At 39.4% G+C, this 27,976-nt stretch overlaps 1 protein-coding gene across 3 annotated transcripts; it reads right to left on the bottom strand.

Annotated features, from left to right (window-relative positions):
- Positions 1-7,305: 7,305 nt before the first annotated feature.
- Positions 7,306-27,295, bottom strand: slc6a4a (solute carrier family 6 member 4a). Of its 3 annotated transcripts, none has more exons than XM_055028732.1 (14): positions 27,229-27,295; positions 18,591-19,473; positions 16,650-16,784; positions 16,031-16,253; positions 15,048-15,186; positions 14,369-14,503; positions 14,165-14,268; positions 13,412-13,539; positions 13,210-13,322; positions 11,673-11,804; positions 10,673-10,772; positions 10,383-10,483; positions 10,111-10,278; positions 7,306-8,941 (listed from the first exon to the last, which is right to left on the bottom strand). In XM_055028732.1, the coding sequence occupies exons 2-14, from the start codon at positions 19,057-19,059 to the stop codon at positions 8,867-8,869; spliced, it is 2,022 nt and encodes a 673-aa protein (XP_054884707.1). In that variant the 5' UTR covers positions 19,060-19,473; positions 27,229-27,295; the 3' UTR covers positions 7,306-8,866. The 3 variants fall into 3 exon arrangements, with proteins under 3 accessions (XP_054884707.1, XP_054884708.1, XP_054884706.1); XM_055028733.1 differs by lacking the exon at positions 27,229-27,295 and adding an exon at positions 23,432-23,602; XM_055028731.1 differs by lacking the exon at positions 27,229-27,295 and adding an exon at positions 20,971-21,151.
- Positions 27,296-27,976: the final 681 nt, after the last annotated feature.

Genomic DNA, 27,976 nt, shown 5'->3' with positions numbered 1-27,976 from the left:
ACATTCAGTCACAGTGCAGAGATCAGTGGCAAAAAGATTTAAAAAATACATCATTATTGTATTTGAATTGAAATTATTCTTAAGCTATAGTCTTTATTTGTGTGTGTGTGTGTGTGTGTGTGTGTGTGATTATATGATTATGAGTCATTAATATTCCATCAGAGAGTCTGTTTCTATGGTATAGAATCTGCTAAAGAAGACTACCCTGCCTCCCATCATGGTGTGTTGCATTTAACCACCCCTCCTGTGGGAGATGAGAGGAGGAGGAGAGCGATGGGTGTGAATTTAGGAGGGGGAGGGGTAATAGTCAGATGATAGGGGATGGTGGAGTCAGGAAAGGGTCAGGAAGAGGAGAGGACAAGATAGATGTGAGGAAATAATATACCTCTACATTTCAAAGAGTCTTAAAAGACTTAATCTACAAGATAAATTCAAAAGATTAGCTCTTTAGTTCTGCCTATGGTTGCTGGACTTATTCACAAACATTCAGAGAATGGGAGCAGTGTTGTCAGCAGACAGGAGGAGGCCTGATTGGGTGTGGCACTGAGGACAGGAGACTCATTCTGAAACTCTTTATTCCATTTATTTGGGTCACTACCTCCTCATCCTCTCCCTTATGTTTCTCCTCCTCCTCTCCCATGATTCTGTTAGGGGCACTCCCTCTCCTCCTCCCTCTTTTTATTTTCCTTGCATTTCCATCAATCCTCTAATAAGCCCTAGTATTAAAGGCTCAACAGACAAGCAAGAATAAAAGAAAATCGCATTAGATGGTTAATAGGGAGCAACGACTTCACTGTACTCAGAATTATTGAATATAAATGAGCAAGAAAGCAAGAGATAGACACAAAACAGGAAAAGCACATGACAAAAATAACTGCAAATGAAGGAAGTCACAATATAATAAATACTGTTTGTTCCCAACAACTCCCACATCCCATATCCAATCGAGCAGTGTGGCCTATTTAATATGTGAGAAATTCAGCAAATGTATTTGTAGCTCGTCTTTTAGATGTTTTTGATTGCATCAAAATGTCACACAAGATGTGTATGGTTCTGTGATGTAGTTACTGACCAAGCCATGGTGCATAGAGAAAAAAAAACATTTATGTCAAGAAAGTAGCCTTGAGATAGCAAAGTGGGATGAAAGGAAGAATAGATTATTTGCAGACAGATTCCCACAACAAACAAAGAGGCTGAAAAAGTGAGAGCGTGTTGGAGAAAATAAGATTAGGATCAGTGAGGATGATTCTGCCTCTCTGTGAAGGTAAAGACAATAGGACTAAAGACAATCCTCCTGGTAATTAAAGCTCCGCTCCCCTCATGAGACTGGATCACACAACAGTGTGTATGAGATTGTGTGTGTTTTCACATTCTGACAACATCTCCACCCACAGCAGTTAAAACTGAGTTCAAATTGAATATAAATTTTTGCTCATGTGCTAGCCTCTGCTGGTTTATTTTAATAAGAAAGAGCAATTTTATAAAATTTATAAAGTTATTTGCAATCCAAACAACTTCTCCTATTAGAGAAATGCAACAGAGGGACTTTAAAATGTACCTCAACAAGTAACCAGAAACATAATGTCACCAAGCGGTATAAATGCCAGACTGTGAAAAAATATTTGTTCTCTTACAGATTTGGTTTTTCTGCACACTTGTGTCACAACGTCAAACACATTTAAACAATAGAAAAATATACAGAGTGGATGCAAAATACAGTGTTCAAATGATAACTGAATTTACTAATGCCATCCAAAACAACATGGTCCTACATAAAAAATATATTTAGGTTTCTCAAACATGAATGAAAGAATCAGAGCGACACCTCAGTTATGTTTTTGATGAGGGAATAACATAACACAATAAAAAAAGTTGATTTCACATAATCCCCCCTGTTTTTTATTGTTCCATTTATTTGTTCAGTCCAGCAAAATCAAAGCATGTGCATATGTTTTTGTTTATTTTCACCAGAAGTGCCAGTAATCATGACTTTGCCTGTTTTATCCACAGAACATTCAGTATTGGTGGTAAATGGCCTGTTCTTCAATAACACTGAATCCAGTCCGGATGCTCCCACATTGTTTCACACTACTTTCACTTGTTCACTTAATACACCCTCACACTCCGTAGAGCAATACTGCAATATGCTGAAGGTGGCACTAGTTCACCTCCACCCAGTGAAGCGATGAAGAACAGCTGACAATGTTTTACATTTTGAACCTAATTCCCTGTAAAACCATCAGGGGGGGATATGAGCTCATAAAAAACCAGAGCCAGGGTTGGTAACAAGGATCTGTATGGATTCCAGCATACAGTTCCTGGCAAATGCTTTCACACCCTTTCACTTTTTAATGTCACAACTGCAATCTCAATGTATTTTATTTTGATTTGATGACATTTACCAACTTTCATTAGTGAATAATAGGGAAGAGAAACGGAAATGGTTCAAGTCGGAAGTGTTGTGTGCATTTGTACTCTGCTGATACGCTGATGTATCCAAAGAAAAACCCATTGAGATGAACTGCCTCCAGAAGACACTTAGTACTTACACAGAGTTCACCTATGCTTAGTTTGATCTCAGTATAATAACATTTGTTCTGTGACATTCTCAGAGGTTTGTAAGAGGATATTAGTGAACAAACAGCATAATGAAAAGAAACAAACAGATCTGACAGGTCAGGAAGTAAGCTGTGGAGAAACTTAAAGCAGGATTAGGTGATAAAACAGAAAGAAAGAATCAGAGCGACACATGGAAGCTTTAATCAGAGAAGCAGCCACCAAGTCCATTTTGTCTCTTAAGTACTTCACAAATCAGTTCTTTTCTTGAAAAGTTAACACAGTTTAATTAAAGCCAAAGGAGTTTCTATTTGTATTTCAGCATAAACAATGTAGGAAATACAAAAAACAGGTGGAAGAAGATGACGTGTGATGGAAAACTAAAGCTGAGCACCATCAACACACCATTCCTAGGGTGATACGTGATGTTGGAAGCATCATGATGTGGAGATGTGTTTCTCTAGCAGGGGCAGAGAAGCTGATCAGATTTGATACAAAGATGCTTGGAGCTGCATGCAAAACAATACTGATAGGAAATCTTCAAATGACTTGAGGCTGGAGCAAAGATTCACCTCTTAGCACGATGGCAAATGTAAACATTGAGTAGTAATGGAATGGTTGAGATTGTCCACATGTAAATGAAATTAAGAACCAGTGGCAAAACTAATGTTATTCACATACATTCTTGTCCAGTCTGATGGAACTTGAACAATTCAGCAAAGAATAGATAAAACATTTCAGTCTCCAGAAAACTGCAGAAAACTGCACCGAAACATTGCTCTACAAAGTATTGACTCAGGTAGCACGCCAAACCTTTCTTAGTTCTAGCTGTAGAAGATTATCTAAGCTACGAATTTTATTCTCTGGGTTTAATAAGTATGCTTTAGTTTGTGTTAATCTGTCAGTTAAAGTCTTAATACAACATGTGAAAGTTTGCAGTTGTAACACAGGAAAATGTCAAGAAGTACAATAATCTTGCAACAAAATGTACTCAGTGCACAAAGGAACAGACATGAATCTAATGTTTTTTGTTGTTTTGTTTTTTATCAGATGGCTCTCACTGTGAAAAGAAATATTGACATAACCAAATGAAACTCAGTTGATAGTGGATGATAGTCATGTTTTCTTTTTTCAGATCTATCAAAAACAAAGCTTATGCTTGTCAGAGCTTGTTAGGCATGATTTGCTTTTCTCTCTCTTTCTAATCTCATTCTTTTTAATATAAAGAAAACAGATCAAAGAGTTCTCGGTGTACCTTATGAACTCAGGAGAGAAGAAGAGTAGCAAGTGGCGGAGAAAGGAATGAGTGTCTCGCTGCAGAACGGAGGGCTCGGTCTACAGAGATAAGATGGTATTCTCCCTTCGTGCAAAATGAGTTCATTAGGGGAGGGAGAAGGAGTCTTTGCAGGGAATCAAGGTTTGTGTGTGATAAAGAGTTGGGAGCGGCAGATTGGAGGTAAAAAAGAGTTTCATTTCCTGTTCTTCAGAGGCAGCGACGGTATCAGAACATCAGCAGAGAGGCGTGGTGCCGGGGGGACAAAAAAATGGAGACAGTGTGAAGACAGACAGAGTAAGTTAGAGAGGTAAATGCCAGGGTTCTTCTGCAAAATGAAAAGGGGTGACCCTGTGTATCGTTGTCAAGGATATTCACAAGGATTTTGTGGGGAAAGGACGGCAAAAACTGAGTTGAAAGATATGTCAGTGTCATCGTCTCTCAGAGAAGTGGAAAGTCAATGCAAGCTCTTGCAAGTGTAAAGGTTATCTCTCCCAAAATGATCCTGCAAGGAAGTTGCCAAACTGAAAGCAAACACAGCTGTGCATGAATGAGAGCAAGCAAGAGAGTGTCTCCATAGATGGACCTGGGAAGAGAGGTCAGGGTCTGGTTGACCATATGAATATGAGAAAGAGGAAAATAAGAAGACATGAGAACGGAAAGGAGAGATGAAATGAGCTGGGGGTCCAGATAGACGGCTGATAATGAGGGGGGAGCTGGCAGACAGGCAGCTGGGCAGATGCTGAGATGACAGGAACAACAGAGGTGGAGGGATACGCATCCTGCGCTGTCGCTGTTTAATATAGATCAGGAATGATAAGGCAAGGCAGAGAGAAAGGGAGTTCAGAGGAAATTGCCACAATAAAGCACACACACACACGCACACACACGCACACACACACACACACACACGCACACACACGCACACACACGCACGCACATGCATGCACACATATTTAGGAAGTATCCCCAAAACGCACAACTCAGTTTGGTGCAATTGAACCACAGAACATATATGAATTTTTATTTCAAACCAAACCAAACAAACTGCTGGTGTGTTGAAATACAGAGTAAATACTTTGCAAGCTTAAGTTTTCAATACCCTGCGAAAGTGTTGGATCACATTTCTCTTGTTACAACCACAAAGTTCAAAGTATTTTATTTCAATTTTATGGAATTGATCAATACAAAGAAACAGGGGGATGTGCTTCACCTACTCACCCTAAATCACAGATCGGATGGAAAGTGTCCGTATCTCCATCCGTAGCATTCTGTCTCACGTAACATTTTCTTTATAGAGTTTCTCTATTTGGTTTCATCTTCTGAGAACTCCTTGTTCCTGCGTACCTTTAATGACTTGGCACACAACAAACATGGATTATGGCCTTTTTGCTATTTCATCCTTAAATCAAGGTTAGAATTGTGGAATGCACAACTTACTAGTATCCTTCAAACACATTTTCCCACCTGAATTGCGAATTTCCACAATTCCACCTCAGTTAACATGAGCTTCTCTAAGTATTATTTTCTGCATCAGGACCATCACTTCAGGTGGATGGCCATGTGTTTGTAGGTTTAGAGTTGTGCCACACTCTCTTTGAATTTGTGCTGGCTTGAGCTCAGGATGCTCTAATTTTGAAGGCATTTTGAAAGTTTGATCTGTATTTTATTTAGGGGTATCAGAGTAAAAACAACTGAAGACAGATGCAATAGTCATCTTTTATTATTCATTTGTACTTTGTGTTTGTCTGTCACATTAAATCCCAATCAGATCCCAAATGAGATATAATGTGTAATCTTATAAAATATAAAAAACTGTCAAAAGTCTCAATGTTCTACATTTTTTATTTATTTATTTTTTTGTTGCATAAAACCTGTCTGCATATGTGTCTTTCATTAGCCTAGAACTCATCACCGATCGTCCTTGCAGCAACAGTGTAATCTTACTGTCTTTTCTGCTTAGTCCCCACAGTGTAGTCTCTGTCTGCATGTGGACATAAGGCTGCTTACTAGAGCTGCTGATTGCAGACCTCAGTAACTGGATTAATCAGTGTTGACAAGGAACTATCATGTTTTGTGTAGATGCACAATGCGGCACACATGGTTTGGCAGGGGAACCATGATTGTCCTGGCAAGCCAGGAAAACCAGGATTTAAAGAGGCTCAGCGTAACAGATGATTTCTGCTCGGCTGCAGCCTTTGAACGGGAAGCAGTTCACTCCACACGGCTATGTCTCTCTATTTTCATGTAAATTAGTTGAGTCATAAGAGACTGTGCTGGATTTTTGATAAATTGGTGAGCTGTAATTATTTTTCAAAGGCTCATCTCAGTTGTTGTGCATCAAATCTGGACTGTTAGTTATTACACGCTTGATATGAAGAGTTAATAGAGATGTTGCTCTTTGTAAGCACCACTTCATAGAGTTGGAGACATTTATCTGTATTTTGTTACCTTTTGGTTTGAAAATTATGGGAACTTATCTGGAAATGCTACTTTTACTGTTTGAATCAGAAGAAATAAATGAAGGAATCGATAAAGTTATTTCATTCTTGTCACAAATCAAGATGTTTAAAATACAATTTATGTTTTTTTTTGTTTGTTTTTTTTTTACAATCATCTCACCAAAGCAATGCTGTATTTCCCTTAAAAAGTTATTTAAATCTGACCTATGGTCATTAAAAACAAAAACAGGGTTTGTAGAGTCGTCTGGTATGCCACATGTTACCTTACTCTTAAATTTACTGTTAATTCCCGAATAAGTGTCATATTTCAACCTTGTGTTTGATCTGAATTAGAAGCACATGTGAACAAAGATCCGGTGCAGCAACACACAACACAGAGCAGAAAAAATGACCGTGTAACCTGTCTGGGAAATTCAAAACGAAGATTAGATACATCCAAGTTAAAAGTGGAGATTCTTAGACCATCTCTGGGCAGTTTTATGTTCCACTGATCAAAACTGTCATTAATGATCAGGTGTCAAAGGTTGCAGGATGTGGCTACCAGAAAAGAGCCAATAAGGAAACTATCTCAAAACCATCAATCAATTCAATTAAACTAACAGTCATGCTTCTGCACTGTGGGAGGAAGCCAGAGTTTCCGGAGAGAACCCATGCATGTGCATGGAGAGAACATCTCAAAACTATTCATTTAACTGTACGTTTATTTTATTTTCAACCATGATGGGCTTCTTTGCAACAGATTCCATGATTAACAAGGAAACATGACGAGTTTTATGACCAGCGAAATTAACACAAAGATGAATTTTTAAAAGTAAGGAATGTCAAACCTTTTAATCATGAATTTCTATAAAATATGTTTTGTGGCAACAGATTTATGAAAATAATTTTAAAAATGTATTTCCATATAAAAAAGTTGACTTTAGTATGACGTTCTATGCATATAAACATGGCAGGACACAGAGACCCAGTTTTGTTAATAAACAAAATAGGGGAAGCAAGTGATCCACTGCAAACAAAATATAACTGTTTTTATTTGAATTATTTATCAGCTCCTCAAAATCATATAAAAAGAAGACAAGACTTAACTTGTAAATGTAAAAGTTAACAAACATACACATTAATTTCCATATATCTTTATTATTATTTATTTCCCATATATTTATATATCTTCATTCTATACAGATGTTTTATCAGTACAGCCGTGTTTGACATACACAGATATTACATAAGCTCGAGCGAGAGAAAGAGACGAGGAGGGGAGAATTGCGCTCTTCATGAGATATTTTGGCATTTAACAAGACAACATGAGTTCACATCACTGACACTCACGCACGCACACGCATACACACATGCGCTCTCGCGCACCACGACAGGCACACGTAAAGACGCTTCTGACAATCACGCAAGCACTGAACGCACATGCAGCTCCAAGTCCTTGGAAGATGGTAGCAGGTCTTCACATGATAAACTACACTAATACCAACTGGACTAGTAATTACACATGTAGATGTAAAGTGCCCCCACAAATTTTATGTCCTGCTCCTGCACACACTCCCAAAAACACGCACACACACAGGCAGGCACACATTTTATTTATTTTTTGGTAGAAAATAAAGAGCTTTAATGCTATTTTTTTTTTCTTTTTTTCCAGAGTGCGATAATGGTAATGCTATTAGCTCTGACCCAGATTTGGCTTCTACCACTCAGATCAAATGAGGACCTTCCGCAGCGTTTCCCATGATGGTGCAACAGCAGGTGAGGTGAGACAAAGTGACGGCACTGACACATTCAGAAATAAATACATTTATCCCATATTGCCATCTCAGAGGGAACACAATTGGTTTTCCTGTGTTTGATTCATTTTCCTCAGGATGGTATAACAGTCCATCATGCAAACAGACACTCACACACACACACGCACGCACACACACACACACACACACATGCACGCACCCACTCATGTCACAGTGCTTCACAGTGTAGGGACCTCATTGCAAAACTCTGCCGGTCGCTCCAGATTCCATCAGATTAACACAGGCTGACAGTCAACACAACATGACACAACAACAGCTATGAAACAGCAACAGAACAAATCTTGAATATTTGGCTTCAGCAACAGATGTAAAAATACCTGAATTTTGCTACATATTGGGATGGATAACTTTACAGCAATATATGAGACTACAGTCATAAGTAATGAGAATAGAAAGTAGTGTTTGCATGTGACCTGCCCTAATTGAGCAGCATCCCTTGTCTAAGTGTCTGTTTTTAATGTCTACATGACGTCATCATACTTCAAAGTTTACAAAATATGTTACTTTATCGCTTTTGTGTTTTAAAGAAAGGGACATGAAGCAAAGAGCATCAAAACTCAGAAGTATGTTTTAAAGTAACATAAATGTTTTTGAGAACCGAATCCACCTGGAGAACCAAAGCAGGTCTCGGTTCTAGATCTCACTGGGACAGGAAGGAGATGTTCGAAAAGACAGCCCCCTTGCCCTGTAGTTTGTCAGTATGTGCAGAAGAGGGCGCTCCAGGTAATTGGGATTTGAGCCGTCTTGCGCTATGGGTTTGGTCAGATTGCGTTGGTCACAAATAAATCTCTGTGGTTGTCGGTGCTGGGCTGAGGAGTGATGCTTTTCAACAGGCGCTGTGGGGAAGGAAAGACAAACAAGAACAATAATCAAGAAGAACTCTTTCTGCTGCCGTCACACAGTAACAAAGGCTGTAACTTTGCATTATGTTATTGAGATAATTTGATGCACAACATTGGATTCCCAGGAAAAGAGAGTAGTTTATGACAATATATTTTTCTATGTTGTTTAGATACTGTTAGCTCTTAAGAGTAGCAACAATTATCTCTTGCAGTGTATGCAAAATGTTTATCTGTCACTGTTTAATTTTTGACTTTTGGGTGCACTCAGTCCCAAAACATGATCTGAAGTGGTGAGGGTTCTTCAATGCTAATTTCATCAGCCAACTTCCTACCATCTACAACTGGATGGCATTTTGAGAAATGGAAAATTTTATTATATTTGCCCCTCGTAAGTGATGATGAAGCTGCAAACAAGAAACATCCTTGCTTTAGATGTCATTAAAATCCCTGCCAGGACAGGACAGAAATAAAATTGTGAAGTCAAATCTGCCGATGAACAGCTTTTCATTTAATTTAATAATCCGATGCAGAAACAGTTAAACCTGCTCTTACTCGTCTGTCCTCCTGATCTACAAAGTCGCTGTCTCCTTTCCCTCCAACGCGTTGTACACAAAGCCAAGCTCCTATTTGTTGACTTATGTTGATCTCTTTGTGTGAGCTGACACCAATGGACAGCAGCCAGAGAACGTCTGTCTGTGAGTCTCTTTGATGTCCCTCTCCCCTCAGTCAACTCTCACAACTCTAAACATGATGTTGATATTAGACATAAAAAATCTGAATAATTGTCTCACGAATACCTCAAATATTAGTTTGGCTGAATTGAGAAAAGTTATTTATCTTTTTGACTTTATCATTGGCAACGTGACAAGCTCTACATCTATAACATGATGTGAATGAGTGGTTGGGCGCGTGGTGCAGATGTCTGATCTAGACGCTGCTTTTTCTCTCTAATCCCTGTTCTGCACTTTCTCCTTTGATCTTGATCTCAAGTCATGTGTTCGCAGCAGAGGGGAGACCCTGACAGTGAGCAACGGTTCCTTGTTTCCTGAATCATACTGGTTAGTGAAAAGACATTAGCAGAAATTGCGTTATGGAATAAGAACTTGCGGACAACGACAAACGCAAGAATCAAACATTTTAAATATTGCAGGTTAATTTTGTACCTGTTTGAATGTTCCCTTAGAGTTAAGTAAGTGGTAGACCATATAAGCAGGCACACAAATGAATGAGGACACTCCAATGCAGTAGCCCAAGACAGTTGTCCATGATGGATATTGGTAGTGGAACAGTTTGACCTCTGGAGGGAACGCCAGAAAACTGATGATAATAAACTGTGTAGGAACAAAATAAACAAAAAGAGATATATTAATACCTTTCCGTGAACAGTTTGCTCTGACAAAGGCCTCATGAGGTCCACTAAACGTATATGACTGACCAGAAGGAAGCAGGGACAGATGGCCACCCAGCAAACCCTCCAGAACCCACCAGGATAGAAACCGAGCATGACATGGACGTCGTTGCAGAAACGGTTGGTACCTATATAACATATACAGGCATACAAACCTGTAACCACAAATGTCAAGTGTACAGTGCTTTCACTGTTATCAAATTGAAACACAACTGCAATGTTTGGGAAAGACTTGGTAAAATTATTAACACAAGTATTTTTGTGGATTTCTGTTGTAGCTGTGATAGTAAACACACAGACTGCTGTTCATCTCTCACCATAAAACCAGGACACAGCGATGACTTCGAGCAGAACTACAGTGATGACGGCAGGACCCGTAGCGTACTCCTCAAACAGCTTCACCACAAATGCTCCTCCCTGAACGCATCACAAAGAAACTCAGAAATATTAGAGCAGACACCCATAATTATAATTAGAAAATCAGGGCGAAAGAAGAACGACGTCATTGACACTGCAGTGATCTAAATTCAGCTCATTGGTATTTGCAGCATATTGTGCAAAACAACATGTATCACAGCCATTCATTCTAAGAAAACATTGCTCTAATACTATCCAATCTTATTTTTACCATTCTAGTCATATGACAAAATAGCTGTTGTGTTAAATTAACGTTATAGTGATAGTTCTGGTGAGGAAATCTACATGCAACTGGAAAAACATGTATGGTTGTCATCTGTTATGAATGAATGAAATTGTATGATCAATTCAAATTAATTTATTAAAGAAAACACTTTTCTGCACAGGTTAGAATTTATTGTGTAAATCTCACGGTAGTAGCAGTATCATGCTGTGGGGCTGTTTTGCTAGTGATGGCAATGTTGCTTTGCAAAAAGTAGATAGAATATTGGGCAATTGAATATTAGTTGATCTAAGTGGCCAATGGTCCCAAACACACATATGGCAACTAATTTTAGAGTGGATAGAGCAGACTAAGAATAAATAAAATTGATTCTAGCACAGTCATGGCTGTGCAAAAAAATAGATCAATTTAAAATATTTTTGTTTTTCTAATTGAAAAAATAAAACAGCAAAAAGGGTAAGTAAGGTCAATGTGCAATTTCCTTACTGGAAAAAACCAACCAACCAAACATTTATTAAAAAATATGAAGCCTTGTATTATGACACCAGTAATCTTCTGACCTCACTAATCAAAACATTGAATTGTTAGAGTCACATTACACATGTAGATAGCAACAGATGATAACCTGAATAATTATTTTGGTTTTAAACTGTAGGAAATGTAGGTCAGTAACTTACATATGTGAGAGTGGAGAGAGCCCCAAGGTAGCACACACAGACAAGGCCAAGGACAAACCACTCCCGTCTCTTAGCTAGGAAATGAGGGAACTCGTCTAGCATGGCGGTAATTACCCCCTCCAAACCTGCGAACTGGAGAGAGAAGGACACACAGGGAATGAGGAGGATAACATAGCAGGATGGTGAAAACAATGAGCAAAAGACAAGAAAACAAGAAGTTAGAAGAAGAAGAAAAAAAAATCTATTACACCCACAAGGTATCAGATGTTTTGCAGCCTTTAACAAGTTTTCTCTTCCATATTTCAAGCAAACAATTGTGTGGTTAGAGTTACGAGAAGTTCCTCCACATAGAACACTTTGCAAAAGAATACTAGAGCTCATTCTTCAATGGTTCATTTGTTTCTTACATTTTCTGTCATCTGCATGGCAACAGATGAGCAAGAAACAACATCAGATGTTTCTTGTCACTCATCCTGCAAATGAAGGCCAGATTGCTGAAGTGCTTTTCCACAGTTACCATATCCCTTTTTTGTTTCTCTAATAAATTCTATTCTTGTTAGATCTATAAGTTTAGGCAGAGGACTGTGTCTTGGCAGTTTTGCAGTTGCACTTGTCATTGCTCTGAGAAATGTTCAAAGAGTTGGATATTGCTCAGTAATCCAATCCGCTTTTAAACTTCTCCACAACTTTCTCCCTGATGTTTGTTCTGTGTTCTGGGGTGTCTTAAATGCTGCTTGTTCACTTTTGTTCTCTAATAAAACCCTGCTCTGGTAGAACAGCTGGATTCATATTTAGATTAAATCACAGAATGATAACTAAATGGCTTTTCAAGGGAACTGGCAGCACATTATTCTATTTGTGATATTGGTACAAAGGAAGATGAAAACAAAAGTCTGCTACACTTTTTAGATTTTTACAAGTTAGAAAATTGTAAATATTTTTTAAACTTCCCTTCCACTTCTCAATAATGTGCTACTTTTTTGTTGATCTGCTGCAAAAAATAAAAAGAACAATAAAAATCATTTAGATGTATGGTTGTGATGTTAAAAGGTGTATGAAGATGTTTGTAAGGGACTGCATCCAAAGTACAGAGTGACTGAATGAGATTAAATTTTGAGCCAGTTCAATGTGAATCTGTATACTCTGACACATTCTGCAGTAATATCCTCCTGATCCTCCTCATAAAACTCCTGCATCTCAGAGCCGATTCTAAACTGATAATCAGTTCATGATAAGAGCACGGCGGGTCGCTGGCTCGCCGCCTCTGAGCCAACAAACAAAGGCTCATGGAGATGGGCTGCTGAAAACGGGGATATGAAACTCATATCACATTGTTTTCATTGACTATCACTCAGAAGGGAAGAAAGGCCAAAAAATTACCTGAGCCTCTCAAAAACAAGGGGAAGGAGAACAAGGCAAGCATAAAATCTCTGTTTGGAGTTGGATGAAGCACACAGGAGTTGGGATGTAGGCAGCAACAGATTGAGTTAAAACAGATAGTAGAGAGGACCGCTTATAGAGTCATGATCAGACTGACCGTGCTGTCCAGACCCAACATTATGATCATGAGGAAGAAGATGATGGCAAAGAACGTGGCAGCAGGCATGTTGGCTATGGCTTCAGCATAAATGATGAACAACAAGCTGGGGCCTGGAAGGAGACGTGAGGGTTAATGTAAGGAGAGAGTAAACAGCGACAAAATAAATGCAGAACACCTTTTATGTGGATCGCGATGTTACCTGCATCCTTCGCTACATCGTCCACGTTTTGCTTTCTCATCTCTGCCATGTAGCCCAGAACAGTGAAGATGACAAAACCAGACAGGAAGCTGGTGAGGCAGTTCACCGAGCTCGTGACCAGCGCATCTCTAACAGGAAAATAAAAAGAACAAAGCTTTAAAAATAGTTATTATGAGTGAAGAACTGGTCATTTTAGAGGATGTGCCACGAAGGCATAATGCTGCCAAATTGCTACATTGTTGTTAATGGACATTAGGGAGACCATAATTAAGCTTTTCCGCATTTAACGTTTTATCCTAGTTTAGAAAGGTAGTCAATATCTGCCCGGTAGTGGATGAGTTGCACAGTACATGTGACAACAACATCCTGTATTTTCATGTGTAGATCGGGGAGTTGGGTTGCACTGCAGAAGCCTTTTCCCTCAAAGCAAAACCTCCAGGCTGGGATAATGTCTCCCAAACCCTGGTAGGAGAATTTTTATGGTCTCTGACTAAAAACACACCAAAAATGACTAAATGCTGGAACTGAATACAAAAATCCACCCAAAAGGTATTAGTGTAAGGCTTTAAACACACTTATGCAATCAGTTTACTGCAATGAGTTTTTTTTTTTTTTTTTACAAAAGCAGAATTTTTTCTTCATTTTTTTTTTCAATTTCTTTTTCAGTGATAAAGTTTCCCCTTCTTATGTCATGGAAATTACACATTGTAATAGAGGTGTGAGCCTGTGTAAACTCTGAGTTTTGGTTCTTACTTGTAGCAGTTGTTGTGAAAAGGGTTGTAGCTGGCGAAGGCGAGCAGCACACCAAAGCCAGGACCCAAGGAGAAGAAGATCTGAGCTGCCGCATCAATCCATACCTTGGAGCAAATTAAAAAGTTAGTCAAGCTGATTAATGGAGTGTCAGGAAAAAAGGCACTCCATGTTTGACGAGAACTCGGAATAGAAAATCCAGCTGACCGTTGTGCTAAGCAGCTTCTCCCAATCGGGTTTGAGATAGAAGACGACGCCCCTCCACGCCCCTGGCAGCGTGGCCCCTCGGATGAGAAGGACCAGGAGAACCAGATAGGGAAATGTTGCAGTCACCCATACTACCTAACGTATACAGGAAGCAACAAAAATGACAGATCAACCTTCATCTGTTCATACTGAGGAATTACTTTTGTAGTAGTCTAAATACTGAAAACAAAGAAATTTCATAACTGCTGTTATGTGTTTGTAGATTGTGATGACTTGCCACACTATATAAGGTAGACTCATCAGGAGTAATAAAAAACAAGGGTACACTCTAAATTAAATTAAGCTCAATTGAATTAGAGATATAATTTTTTTATATCAACAAATAATAAATAGGGATTAGAGTGATGGATACTAGGAAAATCAAGTGCATACAACTCCAGATGAACCTTATTCTAAAGCCAATACTTCATGCAATTATTTTTCAAAATTTAAGGCTAAACCTGTTGATTTTACTGCAACACGTCGGGCTCGCTTTCAACAGACTGATGATGGATGATGACAAGGGTAACGTGATAACACAAGTTTCCACGTTCTCTCTGCCTCTTTCGCCATCCACACATGCATCCATCTCGACGCTAACTGACAACCCCATCAGCCACGCAGGCGCCCCATCCGTTACCTTTCCAGACGTCTTGACTCCCTTCCAGATGCTGAAGTAGACGATGGTGAAGATGAAGAGCAAACAGAGGGCCAGCTGCCAGCTGATGGATCCCAGCTGGTGCAGACCTGGGGACAGGTGGACCTGGAGCACATGGCGCCTGGCAAGAGGTCACAAAAGATGGGAGAACTTGTGGGCTAGGAGGAAGGAAGCTGAGAGGAAAAACAACTGTGGGGACAGGGATTCTTGGAATCTTGGAAAATGTGATAGAAAAAGTACAATAAGACTGTACAAAAGGGCACCATTTTGGACAGAAAGTGGAAATATATATATTATTAATCAAATATGGATGGCTAGAAAAATAAACTCAATGAGTACAAAGTTCATCTGAGTGCACAGCAGACTACCTTGGCAGTCTCAAACCCTTCATGTCAAGAAGCCAAGGAGAAAAAAAGTGCTTCGTGGAAAAAAAAAAAAAAAGAGTTTGAAATTAACTGTAAGGTTGACATCCGGTCACAGGTTAAGCTCACAGAACTTGGATGATAATGCAGCTGTGGGATTTCAGCTGAAAACAGGAAATTCTGGCGCCAGACTGAGTTGAGGAATTTGTTTCTTTGAAACGCACATTAGGAGAAGTCAGCCGTGAACGAAGCCTGAGTTTCCCTCGATGGAAGGCTTCGGAGGCGATGTGGCAAGAGTCTGATAAGACTGAGGAGATTCACAGCAGAGACATTGACAAAACCTTGTTCTGAATGAAACATTTGGGAGGGGGGGGAATCCCGACTTGAAGTAATCATCGTTATACCACACTCAAATGCTGTTAGCATCCTCTGCAAGGTAGAGGGAATTGAATTCTTTTTCTTCAATGCTTGTAATGTTATCAGAACTCCTAAACACCAAAACAGACCACTGCCATCACTTTTCTGGACGCCATTCTTGATTCTTGGCTCTCTCTCTCTCTCTCTCTCTCTGCACGTCTCAACATCTGACTTACATGCACTTACGTATAGAACTCCTCGGCGGGGGACGTGGAAGAGTTGGACCAGGACACATTGTGGTCCGAGGACAAGTAGTGGTTGCAGTTGGCCGTGTTCCAACTGTTGGTGCAGGTGGTCCAGGGCAGGGTGGGTCGAAAAGATGACAGTAGGTAGTAAAGGGCCCAGGCCATGATGGTGTTGTAGTAGAAGGCGATGTAAAGGGCTATGATGCAGATAGCAAAGCCAATTCCTGAGTGAGTGGAGAAAAATGTTTTTAGAGGAGATTATAAGGTTAAAAAAAAGTGTTTCATTACGAGACAGCAGTCAATCAAAATACATCCAAAGAGATGAGTGTGTGCAAACTTATTCAAGTCCGTGTTTGATATTAGGGTGGCATTTCCAAACAACGCAAATTTACATACTATCCTGTTTGTAAGCACTTGGCATTTGGCATGAAAATGTGACAATTTCCATAACAGAGAGTTGGTACATCTATCAAGAAATACAAGGAACCAAGGGATTAAACCGAAGGGGGGCAAAGAGGTTAAACGGGCTGTCCGTCAGACCTTCATGGTTCTTCTTTTTCACTCTACGAGCTCTTCATGTTGGAGTGGTTTGCTACCTGCAACCCTGCGCCTTCAGTTACCTTTGAAGATGGGGCAGATGTGTTTCCAGATGGAGATGCAGCCGCTGCGGTGGAACTGGCCTAGCGCTAACTCCATATAGAAGAGAGGTACTCCTCCAAACACAGCCATCAACAGGTAGGGCAGCAAAAAGGCACCTAAAGGGAAGAAAAGACACGAAGGAGGAATGGATGCAGAAAACAAAAAAAGTAGCAGATGAGCAATTATTTCACAATTTGTTTCTCTGAAATACAAATAATTCTGCTAATGAATAAGGTTTTCCTAATATTTTATTCTTCTTAAACTTTAGCTTAATTGGCTGCTACACGTCACCCTCAGGTCTGAGCGTGTGTGTCCATAATTGTTCTGTTTGTCTCTGCGTTGCTCTGTGATGGACTGGTGAACTATGAAGGCTGTATGTCGCATTTTCGTCCAATGGCTGCAGGCTACAGGAATTACATTAATGTTAGGACAACTAAGGATATTTCCATTTACAAAAAGTTAATAATAAAAGATTATTTCTTGAAGAATTTGTTTGAACTTTCTTCAAAGTCAGAGGTTGATCACAGACTTTCTTTAAAGGCAATGGTCAAAACTGTGGCTCAGGTCAAGCATTTATTTTGCAAACAGCGAGTTGTTGGTCAACTTCTTTCTTCCCCCTCGGCCCATTTGCTAGCAGTGCCTTTAAACTATATGAAAGCCATCATAAAGATTTATTGTTAGCAGTTAACGTGGCATCTTATGTCGTACCAACAGTGAAACAGTCTTTTGGGAATCCATAGTTCTCATTTATGCATGATTTCTTTGAGTATATCCACACTGTCATACCAGGATGTGCTTTCTTAAAATAATCCAGGTTTCCCTTCACTTAACTCTATGCTATGAATTAGCCTATCAGACGTTTCTATCCAGATCGTCATAATCTGGATCTTCCCAAATTGTTTAAGGGCCCAGTAGTGCTAGTGCATATAAGCTACTGACTTAGAACAATTAGAGAGATAATTTTGTTACTTTGTTCAGACATTTAGCAACACGTAACAGTAACCTTGGTAACACTAACTGGCTTAATCGGGAAAGGTTTAGTCTGATTTCATGTCAGATAACAAGAAAAGAAAAAGGTCTTGTGTCTTCTTTGGTGTGTCAAATATTCACGTTTCTGAATAAATAAATTATAAGTATTGGGATTTGGTAATACAAGAAACTTCAAAAGTAAAAAAAAAGAATATATATTACGGAGCCACGCACAATGCAGAGAAGAAGCACATTAGATGTTTGGACAGATCTAATGCCGCCTTCCCTGCTATCTGATCATAAACTTAGTTTGTGTGCAACAGGGCGGTGCGTACTTGTATGCTCAGAGCCTCTTTGTGACATGAAAGAGAAGATAATGGGTTGATTGAGCAGCTGCCTGGAAGACAGGTTATTAAGCATGGAGAGGCACTGAAACTCAGGGCGCGCTCATAAAAAGCACAATTAATACTGTTGCCTCTATCAAGTGTCTCCCGGTCTCGATCTCTTACCTCGCCGGTGGCACGCACACATGTATGGAACACAGGAAATTGCAAAGATTTTATTATTGCAGATTCAATAAAAAGGGAGGCCTCGTTTGGTGATAGGTGTGGATGGTGAAGTAGAGAGCAAGTTAGGTAACACAGGCTTTGTGGAAGCACAAACTTACCTTTGTTGTTCCTGAAATTTGGCACAAAACAAGTTACCCATGTACAACTAAGCATATGGCGCTCTTTTTTTTCTATTTTTTTACCATTTATGTGAAAAATGTTGTCAATGAAAAGCTGCCCATTGATTAATCTGACCTAGAAGCTTTCTGTGGTGCTGTCTCCATTTCAATATCAAATAGTTTACCTTTTACATGGAAGCTTAAATGCTTCCCTCTTTCTTTCACTTCACAACTAACCCTCCTATCTGACCTTAATTCATCTTCCAAACATCTCTTGAAATCTCACCTCCTCCATTCTGGTAGCAGATGTATGGGAATCGCCAGACATTTCCAAGATCCACAGCATAGCCGATCACAGACAACAGGAAGTCCATCTTCTTGCTCCAGGTCTCTCGGGGCCTCTCTAAACTGGTCTGCTGGACCACCAGAGTTCTCAGACCTCCCAGTGGCCCCGTTAACCCAGTTCCCCCCGTAGGCCCGGGCGCTGCCCCTGCAGCCGATCCCGGTGCCGATCCCTCTCTGGGGCTCTGAGGGGTGGAGGTTGTGTAGCCATTGGACACCTGCTGACTTGAACCAGAGGTCAAGCTCTTTGGTCCTCTATCTCCGAGACCATCAGCCAGAACCAATCTACCATTTTCCTGTTGTGTCTCCTCCTCTTGCCCCTCTATTTCCTCTCTCCCTTTGCCCATCTCTCCCCCTTTCTCCTCTTTGTCCATTGTTGACATGCTAGTCATCATCGTATCTTTTGTCTCCATTGGGCTGTATTGGAGTTGATGTTGGCAAAGCAGTTAGGGGTGGAGAGAGCTTCTCAGTGACGATGAAGGGAATCTGGCACTGCTGGCTGATACGGTGCCCATGAGGGGGCCAGAAGGACAGGGGGAGCTAGGGAAGGGTGTGGAGACGGTGTGAGACAGTCCTTGGGGAATAAAAACTGTCCTTTTTGGACAGGTAAGAGATAAACGGGAAAGAGGAAGGGTGCTAAATGATAGAAATGAGGGCAGATGGGCCAGTATGTGAATTTTGGAGCGTCTGTTGAGCAAGAGAGGCAAAGAAGGGTGTTCAAGATGAGAAAGGGGCTTGAGGAGAATGTGGGAAACGCAAAAGTTGCAACAATCTTGGCTCTTCTCCACAAATAGCTCGTCTTCTGAGACACTTGGCAGCAGGGCAAACTGCAGCACACAGACAGAAAATAAAAAAATGATTCAAAACAGAAATTTATCTGCATCATTCAATCCTCAGCAAACTTTGAAATGAAGCTTTCTGTCCGACAGGATATAACTGAAAAATGGTTGTACATTAATCTGTCTATCCACACATATTCCTTGTTAGCTAACAGCTCCGTTGGTGCACATCTCCAGTGGACATTCGGAAAGAGATGGGGTGAAGTCTCGGCAGCATGCCAGCCTATCATAGTCGTCATATGAAGAATAAAGTTTTTGTCTCACCACTTTAGTATTTGTTAATCCTAAAAACACAAATTATGGAGGATTGTGTTTGGACAAGTCAATTTACCCACCGTTGTGCTTTCTTCATTGTTTCATGTAAGATAACAGTTGTGCAACTATTTTTAGTGTTATTGTAATTAAATGTGGGTCATAGAGAAAGCATGGAGAATACAGCCGTCTGCACCATTTCTGACACAAAACAAACAAACTAGGAAATGCAAATCTTGGAAAACACATTATTCAGTTTTTTTTTTAACTCCACCGCATGATAGATTTACAGAATAAAACCCACCTAAACTCAAAGTAAAAATAGTTATTTAATTCCACAAATAGCTACTTTAAAAAAGTAGTTGGAAAAAAATAACTTTTAACTTTTTTTAAAATAAAAAGACAAGAAGACATTGTGTATGAAACTGTGTTCAAACAATTTACATTTTTTCCAGATCATTCTGCAACTGTAACTTTTAACACAAGCCTTAGTGTCTTTTCCACTCTGAATAAACTTGCTCAATTTGAAATGGAACAAAAAAAAATTATATTTATTTTTATTTCAAGCACGAGAAGTTAGAAGATAAAAATTTTGTTTTTTAGAGATTGAATTTGCAAAGGAAAACAATTTTTGTTCACACAGCATTCAGTGGCTCATTTGTAATAGAAAAATTATATATATATATATATATATATATATATATATATATATATATTATATATATATATATATATATATATATATATATATATATATATATATATATATATATATATATATATATATATATATATATATATATATATAAACAATTTAAGAAACAAATTTAAACTGCCATTGCCAACTAAGCAACTAAGAGGCAGACTAAGAAACATGTATCCCATATCTCATGAATTATTAAATAAATAAATAAACAACATGCATAATTTAGACAGGGAATAAATGTGTTTTTTTCCAGTTTTAACAGCAGAAAAATTCTTCTAATACAGTTTCTTATGGCTATTTAAATAAAAATATTGAAAGACTTTATTTAAATACTTAAGTAAAATATGCGAGTAAACATTACAAGATGATATCGAAATCCCATAGTGAACTGTACCGTTTCTGAATCATCCAATATCTCATCCTAATCTACACTAGACATAATTTCAATACTTCACCCTAAATGACAAATATACCAAAAAGTTTAAAACACTGAAACTGTTTCATCTTGACTGATATGCATACTTTACCTTAAGATGGAAACAGAAGAAGAGGAAAGGACCTGTAGAAAACAGTAGTAAAGTGCAAAGAGCAGCAGCAACAACTTCTACTTAGAGAATCCTGAGGTACGGGAAAAACTTGCCAGAGAAACAGCCTCACTTGCTCATCAGGACGTCGTGTTTGCCCATTGAGCTCTCCTGCCTCTCTCATTTCTCCCTCCCTCCCACTCCCTCCCTTGTTGCCCCTCTCTCACTGGCTTGGAACACACACTCACACACACGCATGCTTTATACAGAGACCCGCAGCAGCTTAGACATATGCGTAGATGGATGGATGGATGCATGGATGCACGCACTCAGACAATGCAGGAGCATGCTGCAGGCACAGACCTGCACATCACAGTATCAGATGGTTGGATTGATGGAGTAATAAGACAAACAGAAGACATGAAGTGTGGCGTGGTTCTGACACGGTACGGTCATGGCAGAGCTCACATTAAAGCACAGAGTCTCACAGTGCAGACAGGGGAAGCCCAAACCTCACAGAGATGTTTGGCAATGTTCAGTGTCTCTCTGCAGACAGAGAGACGTGAGACACCAGCCCTTCTCTGGAGACCCTACCCTCTGTTTTTCCCCTTCATGTTTTCCCACCTGTTATACTTTGATCTCTATTCCCACTTTTTTCCCCCATCCACTTTACATTTACTCACGCAGACCTACTCTTCAGATGTGCACCTTTTTTTGTTATTATTTTGAGTCTTTTGGCTAATTTTCTAATTCCATTATTGTTATTTTCATTTAAAAATGAAGTGCATTTTTGGAATCAACTAACCCAAATAAGATCAAAGTCTGCATCTCCCAATTCATTTAAAATGGTGGTCGGAGGTTTTCTTCCAGGAATTATGGTTTGAACCGTATTTGGTGCAAGGCGGTGGGAAGACTCACATTGTGAGTGACTAACTCCCCCCCACTTGTTCTCCATGAGCGCACTCCCACAAGTTAAAGCTGAAAATTGAGAATTTTTCTTCTACTTCAGTAACAGCTTGAAAATTATGACTGTTATCCATAGAAGCTTTGGAATGTGTTGTGTGTGGGATCAGCAATCAGTAGAGATTCAGTGCCTTGCAAATGTATCCGTAACTTTTTGTCGCTGTGTTGCAACCACAAGAAAGCGACAAAACTTTATCTTGTTGCTACTTCATGTGATGGACCAGCACAATGTGTTATGTAATTGTGATATGGAAGGATGATGAATTATACCTCAAGGAATGTCAGTACTTTGTAGAACCATCTTTTGGTGTAATTGCAGCTGACAGACACAACAACCCGTATGACTCCAGTTTCTGCTTTTAAATACCGACAAGACAGAAGTTGTTCTCTTTGGAGCAAAACCTCTGAAAGCGAAACTGCTCAGTCAATCACTTAACCTGGATTAGATCAAATTGACCTTTAGTAATAAAGTTCAAAGACTTTGCTGTTGATTTTTAGTAGGATATGTCATTCAAATCTCATGTCACATTTTATGAAAAAAAAAATAGCACCATTAAGGTGAAAGGCCCTCAGCCAGGTTTACTAATACACAGGATATCCAATGCAGTTGAGCAGATGACGTGCAGATTGCTACCTCTGCCTGCAGATTCCCAAGAAACTTCTTCATATCAAAGGACAGACGGTGAGACAATCAGTCTGATTCAATTAGCAGCTGCAGAAAACATCACTTCCAGGGCCATAAACTTTCCAGGGCCATAAACTTCAATGCGTTAGCAGAGGCAAAGTTCATTCTGTGAATGTTCACAAGCAATAAAACAAAGACATAGCACGACACGACCAACACAAACATTGCATACTGAGAGTAAATCATGTACCTGGGGATTCTATGCAGTGTTTACGTTTCTCTTGAATCCACTTGGTAGCACTTGATTTTATTTAGGGCTCTTAGAGTAAATTCAGATTAATACCTATGTAAACAACTTCTATTATTTTCCTTTTTCAATTACCTGCTATTTTTGTGCTGGTCAATCAAACAAACTACAGTAAAAGTTGCAGTAAAACTCTCTGTTTCTTGAACAACCGCCCCTATGAACAAGACAATACAACTGTTTTGGGCCCTCAGCTTCCAATAAGGGGTGGAGGTCATAACATGATTAATAGGAGGGGAGAGAAAGAAAAGCTGCTTTATTTTTATTTCTGTGAAATATTCACTGCTTCTTTACTCTGAGCCTTGGTTCTTTAAGTGAAACCATGTGGGAACTCCATGTGGGGATTGTGCCTTTATTAAAAAGCTTAGCCACTTATAGTCATCTAGAAACACGATGAGGATCCCAACTACTTCAGCACAAGGTGCACTCAAAACTTTTTTTTTAAAATAAAGTCCTTTTCTGAGTTTCTTTAGAGATTGAAATGAATGTCATGAAGGTGAATGTAAAACATTTCAATCTGGACTGTGATGTAATCTATGGAAAGCTCAAGGACACGAAAGCTGACACTTTACCAAACACAGCTCAGGGTTCACGCTGTCACGCATGTCCATGTTGCATAAACGACTGCAGGTCTGCAATCACACGGTGGGACTGAGGTAATGGTCGCTGGTGAAACGTTTAATGAGTGCCCGAGTTGAAAGTATTTCCTCTAAAATCCCGGCCAGCTCTCAGTTGGTGCCTGTTCCGTGTTTCTGCGATGTGACAACAAATCAAAACTTTATTAAACACATAACGCCCTGCAGGACGGACTACAGACGTAAGGAGAGGGTGTGGAAAGATAACGCTCTTATCACACTCCGCTTCAACAACTCCCTGGGGCTTTCCTGAAAAATGTCTGGACTTAAGACAAACGCACACTTTTCAGCACCGTGAGCCAACTTTCCCTCTTTCTGTTTGATTTGGATCTAATAATGAAAGCAAGACTTATCGAAGATCGACTCCAATCTGACAGTCAGTACATTGATCTCAAACATGATTTCCCTTAATTTGAGTAAATATTTTTGGGAGGAGAAAAAAAAAATCTCATTGGCACCCCTAACGATTCTGTTGAAATAAATCGAAGCATTTTATGAATTTTCACTTTATCTTCTTAAATTGACTGCAACATTTCATTCGTGTTCCATGATCTCCTGCTTACCTGGGTTGGATATATGACATGACTCAGGTGCCAAAGTCTTTCAGCCACACTTTTAAATTGGGACAGACATGAGAAAATATCATTCAAGTTAAACAGAGGTGTGTTAACCTTTAGTAGTCATCAGTGCAAGACTGAAAGAAAACAAGTACGCAGCAAAAATGTTTTGAAAGTGAACCAGTGTGGCAATGCAAATGGTGACTGTTTTGACTTTTGGATGCATGACAAAAGAAAGTCTTCTCTGTCTTCTATCTAACATCTAATGAGACTAAGAGTGCAACAAAGACTAAGTTGTAATAAAACATAGCACAAGCATATGTAAAAGCACCTGTTACCCACCAAGAAGAAAAGTGGAGGATATACAATGCTGTGGGTTTGTTTTTCCTGGAAATGGCTTCATTAGTTATTTGAAATACCAGAGCATTTTTTGCTCAAAATCTGCTAGTCTGCGCTCGAAAACCAGAAAGAACTCAGTTCTTCTACACAAAATGAACCTTTTTCTTGTGGTCATCTCAGATTAAATCCTGTAAAAAAGACAACATCAAAGAAACCAGGAACTCTGGATGGGTGATCAAACAAACCTAATATGGAATTACTTTTCTATATGGGGTCTGAACAAAGTATTAAAAACAGGCCATGCAATAGGTGTAGCTCTGGGATTTTGATTTTTCAACATTTTTACCTGAAGCTTTGACCATTTGAGTAAAAGATGAAGAAAGTTCAAAGCTTTTGAAACTCGAACCTTTTCTGCATTGCATCCAGCTGACATTTCTGCCTTTATGAAGGAGTGATAAACTAATATGTGTCATTAAATCAACCTGTCAGATTTGATTATCAATGTTGAACGTCTACCAGAAAAATTTATGTCTGAGGAGCTCTGTTTATGTGTGGCAAAGCTGCTAAAATGCAAAATATTTCAGTACACAAACACGCACACACACACACACACACACACACACACACACACACACACACACACACACACACGTGCGCATGTTGAGTGCACAAAAATCATGAAAGACAAAACATCTTCTGAACCCTAATAATCAAAATCCTTGTTTTCTTCTATAACATCCTGTGCCTTCTTGACATCATACAATTCCAAGCTAGGGCCAATTGTAAAATAAACAACTAACGATGGGATGAGAGCAGAAAACTATGGTTGAGTCTGAAAGGCAGCGCTGCCACCACATCTGCACAAACATCGCTTAACAAGCCAAAGGAACTTGTAGTACTTTATGAGGAAACTACTCCCAGCGGAAAAGAAAAACAGCTTTTTTTGTGCATTCTGTATTGAAAAGGCCTGATAAGCAGATGTGAAAACACATTTTCGGTGGCAACCGGAGTTCACAGCATCCTGCCCTGAAGCAGAGATTCATTCTCTTGACGGTGTAGTTGCACGAGAAGTTAGGTAACATGGGAAAAGCACATTATGGCCTTTGGCCTTTATTATAAGAAAATTGTCTGAAATCTTTCTCCTTTTCATTATCAATTCTTGCACAGCTTCCAAAAACATTCTTGTAAGACATGGATTAATTTGTCCCTCTGACCTCTTCAGTGTTTGAGCTTCAATGTCAGATTGAAATTGAAATCATTGAATAAAGCTACCAGGAGTAATTTAGAGGCTCAGAGATGATACAGAAAAATAATCAGAAAAAATATGCATCAAGCACAATGAAATTATGCATCCAGAGAGCAATTTCAGTGATGAGATTTTGTTTTGTGTCCTCGGATTCACCTTCTAGTCAAAACAAAGAAATCAAGGATTTAAAAAAAAATATGCCAAAGAACAGCAGAATGGTCATCTGAGCAAATCAGAACTATTAAAGTTGTAAATCTCAAGTTATTACATGCAGATTTAATGACTTTCAGTCAGGTTTCTGTGCTCACCAGAGCACAAGCGGAACAAGTCAGAGTCGGGCTGTAGGGTGGGGCTAATGACCCAATAATATACCCAAATAATAAAGCTGATACGCAGCACTGAACAGACGCTGAGAGAAAAAAAAAATCTACGCATGGATGTGCTATAATCTTCTCCACCTGAACAGAAACAAAACTGAAGTAACTATCTTTGTACCTAAAGTGGAATGATCAAGAGTCAGTGGACAGATTAGGTTGTTACAGCCAGAAACTAGTAATCAGACACTAACTTTTTAAGTCGCTGCATTTAAAGTTATTAAAACTGGGAACATGAAGATGTTTAATCCTTGTGAATCTGTAGTTACTCACAAATATTGTATATTCCAGTTATAAATTTTATGACAGAATGAGTTCTCTTTATTCATTTTGCCTCATATTTAATAAGACCCAATGTCTTACCAGGTGTGTACTGATGAAGCAGCTAATTGGCTGATTTATCTGTGACAAGTAGATGAGATTATTTTTGTTGAACAAAGTAGAAAAAACATAATATATGACAAAAAAAATGAAGTGGTGGCTTTGAAAACTGATAAGTGACGTTGTATTTGTTTTCAAACATTGAAATGTAATTTTCTGTAAGGTGCAAAGACTAAGAGCTTAGAGCAGCGATATGACTGTTAAGAGCTGGAGTGACCATAAAGCTTAACCCCATCATTCGCATGACACACAATATTTGCTTGCAAATTGCTGCCATATTCCTTTCCTGCCCTAAGAAGATCATAACACCCCGGTGATCCCATGTTGACATTTCCATTCTCACAAGATTCCTGAGGTTAAAATCTCAAGCGTTGAGCTACAGAGACTTCTCTTTGAAAAGCGGCAGAGGCCCAGGGGAGGTTAAAAGGTTACGACCGGCGTTGTGTTAATTATGACAGGAGTTCCTCAGAAGAGGAACAGCTTAATGCCCAGAAATTGCATTTTTAACAGAACATGAAGAACCCGCAGCCCCTCAGGCAGAGCCGGATCATAAGAGTGTGAAACGTAACCTCGCACTAATCGTTCAGATTACCTAAATACAAATACTTGACAGTTTTTAAACCTTTAAACCCTGTAACCTAAAAAAAAATAATAAAAAAACATCCAGATAAAATGTAATATTTTAAATAAGTTTCATGTTGTGATTTCAGATTTAGTTTTAAAAGAAGACAGAATTTAAAAACAACACATCAGATCCTGCAAACAAATTTCAAGTTTACAACTGGTACTGTGAATTTGCTTTTGATGAGTCCAGTCAGGATGACTGTGAGGTCTTACCTTGGTATTTTTAGCAGGGCCGTCTGTGTCGTCCATGGAGTGTCTGGTCATCCAGAGCCCAAGACGTTGCCTATCAGCGTAGACTAAACCCAATCACACAAATCCCACATGCCTGGGCTTACAGCAGGCCGTATTCTGCTCGGTCGGGCTTACGACGCAAACACGCATTCTAAAGCATGCGTGCGCGCTTTCTCGTGCATACACACACTCCCACACAGAGCTTTAAAACAAGATCCTTGCCCCTAATCCAGGACGGCTTGACACATATTTACAAATATACACAAAAGGTGTAGGGAAAACATCAGTATGAACATAGCAGAGGTAATTAAATCAGAAAAATGTGAGATATGATGTAAACTGCAGAAAGCTTTTTGAACTCTGAGACAGTCTGTGCCCTGGTCAAAGTAACCCATTTCCAACCCACAGAGCCAAGTGGCTTCCTGCCAGGTACAGTAGTACAGTGGAATCAACAAAGCCTTCATTTTTTTGTGTGTGAATTGGAAGCAGAGAGAAGAGGTTAGAGGGAACACCATTAGGGGCTGAAACAATAAATGCAGTAACTGTGAGGGTGACTCTTAAATCAACATGCCCTCTTTGTGTTGTAGCTGCGCTCGGGTGTTGACCGTCATTCCAATCAACATCAGCCGACTCACCAGGTTAATCCTCGTCGCTGCAGACACACACCAACAACAAAGACGAGGCAGCAGAGAAAAAGAGAAATTGGCAGGCAGCTACGAGGCCTGTTGTG

The sequence above is a fragment of the Poeciliopsis prolifica genome, unplaced genomic scaffold (genome assembly GCF_027474105.1).
Source record: "Poeciliopsis prolifica strain line A6 unplaced genomic scaffold, Auburn_PproV2 SCAFFOLD004, whole genome shotgun sequence".
Taxonomy (NCBI): domain Eukaryota; kingdom Metazoa; phylum Chordata; class Actinopteri; order Cyprinodontiformes; family Poeciliidae; genus Poeciliopsis; species Poeciliopsis prolifica.
The sequence above is the reverse complement of the archived record's forward strand: the minus strand, read 5'-3'. Positions and strand labels throughout refer to the sequence as shown.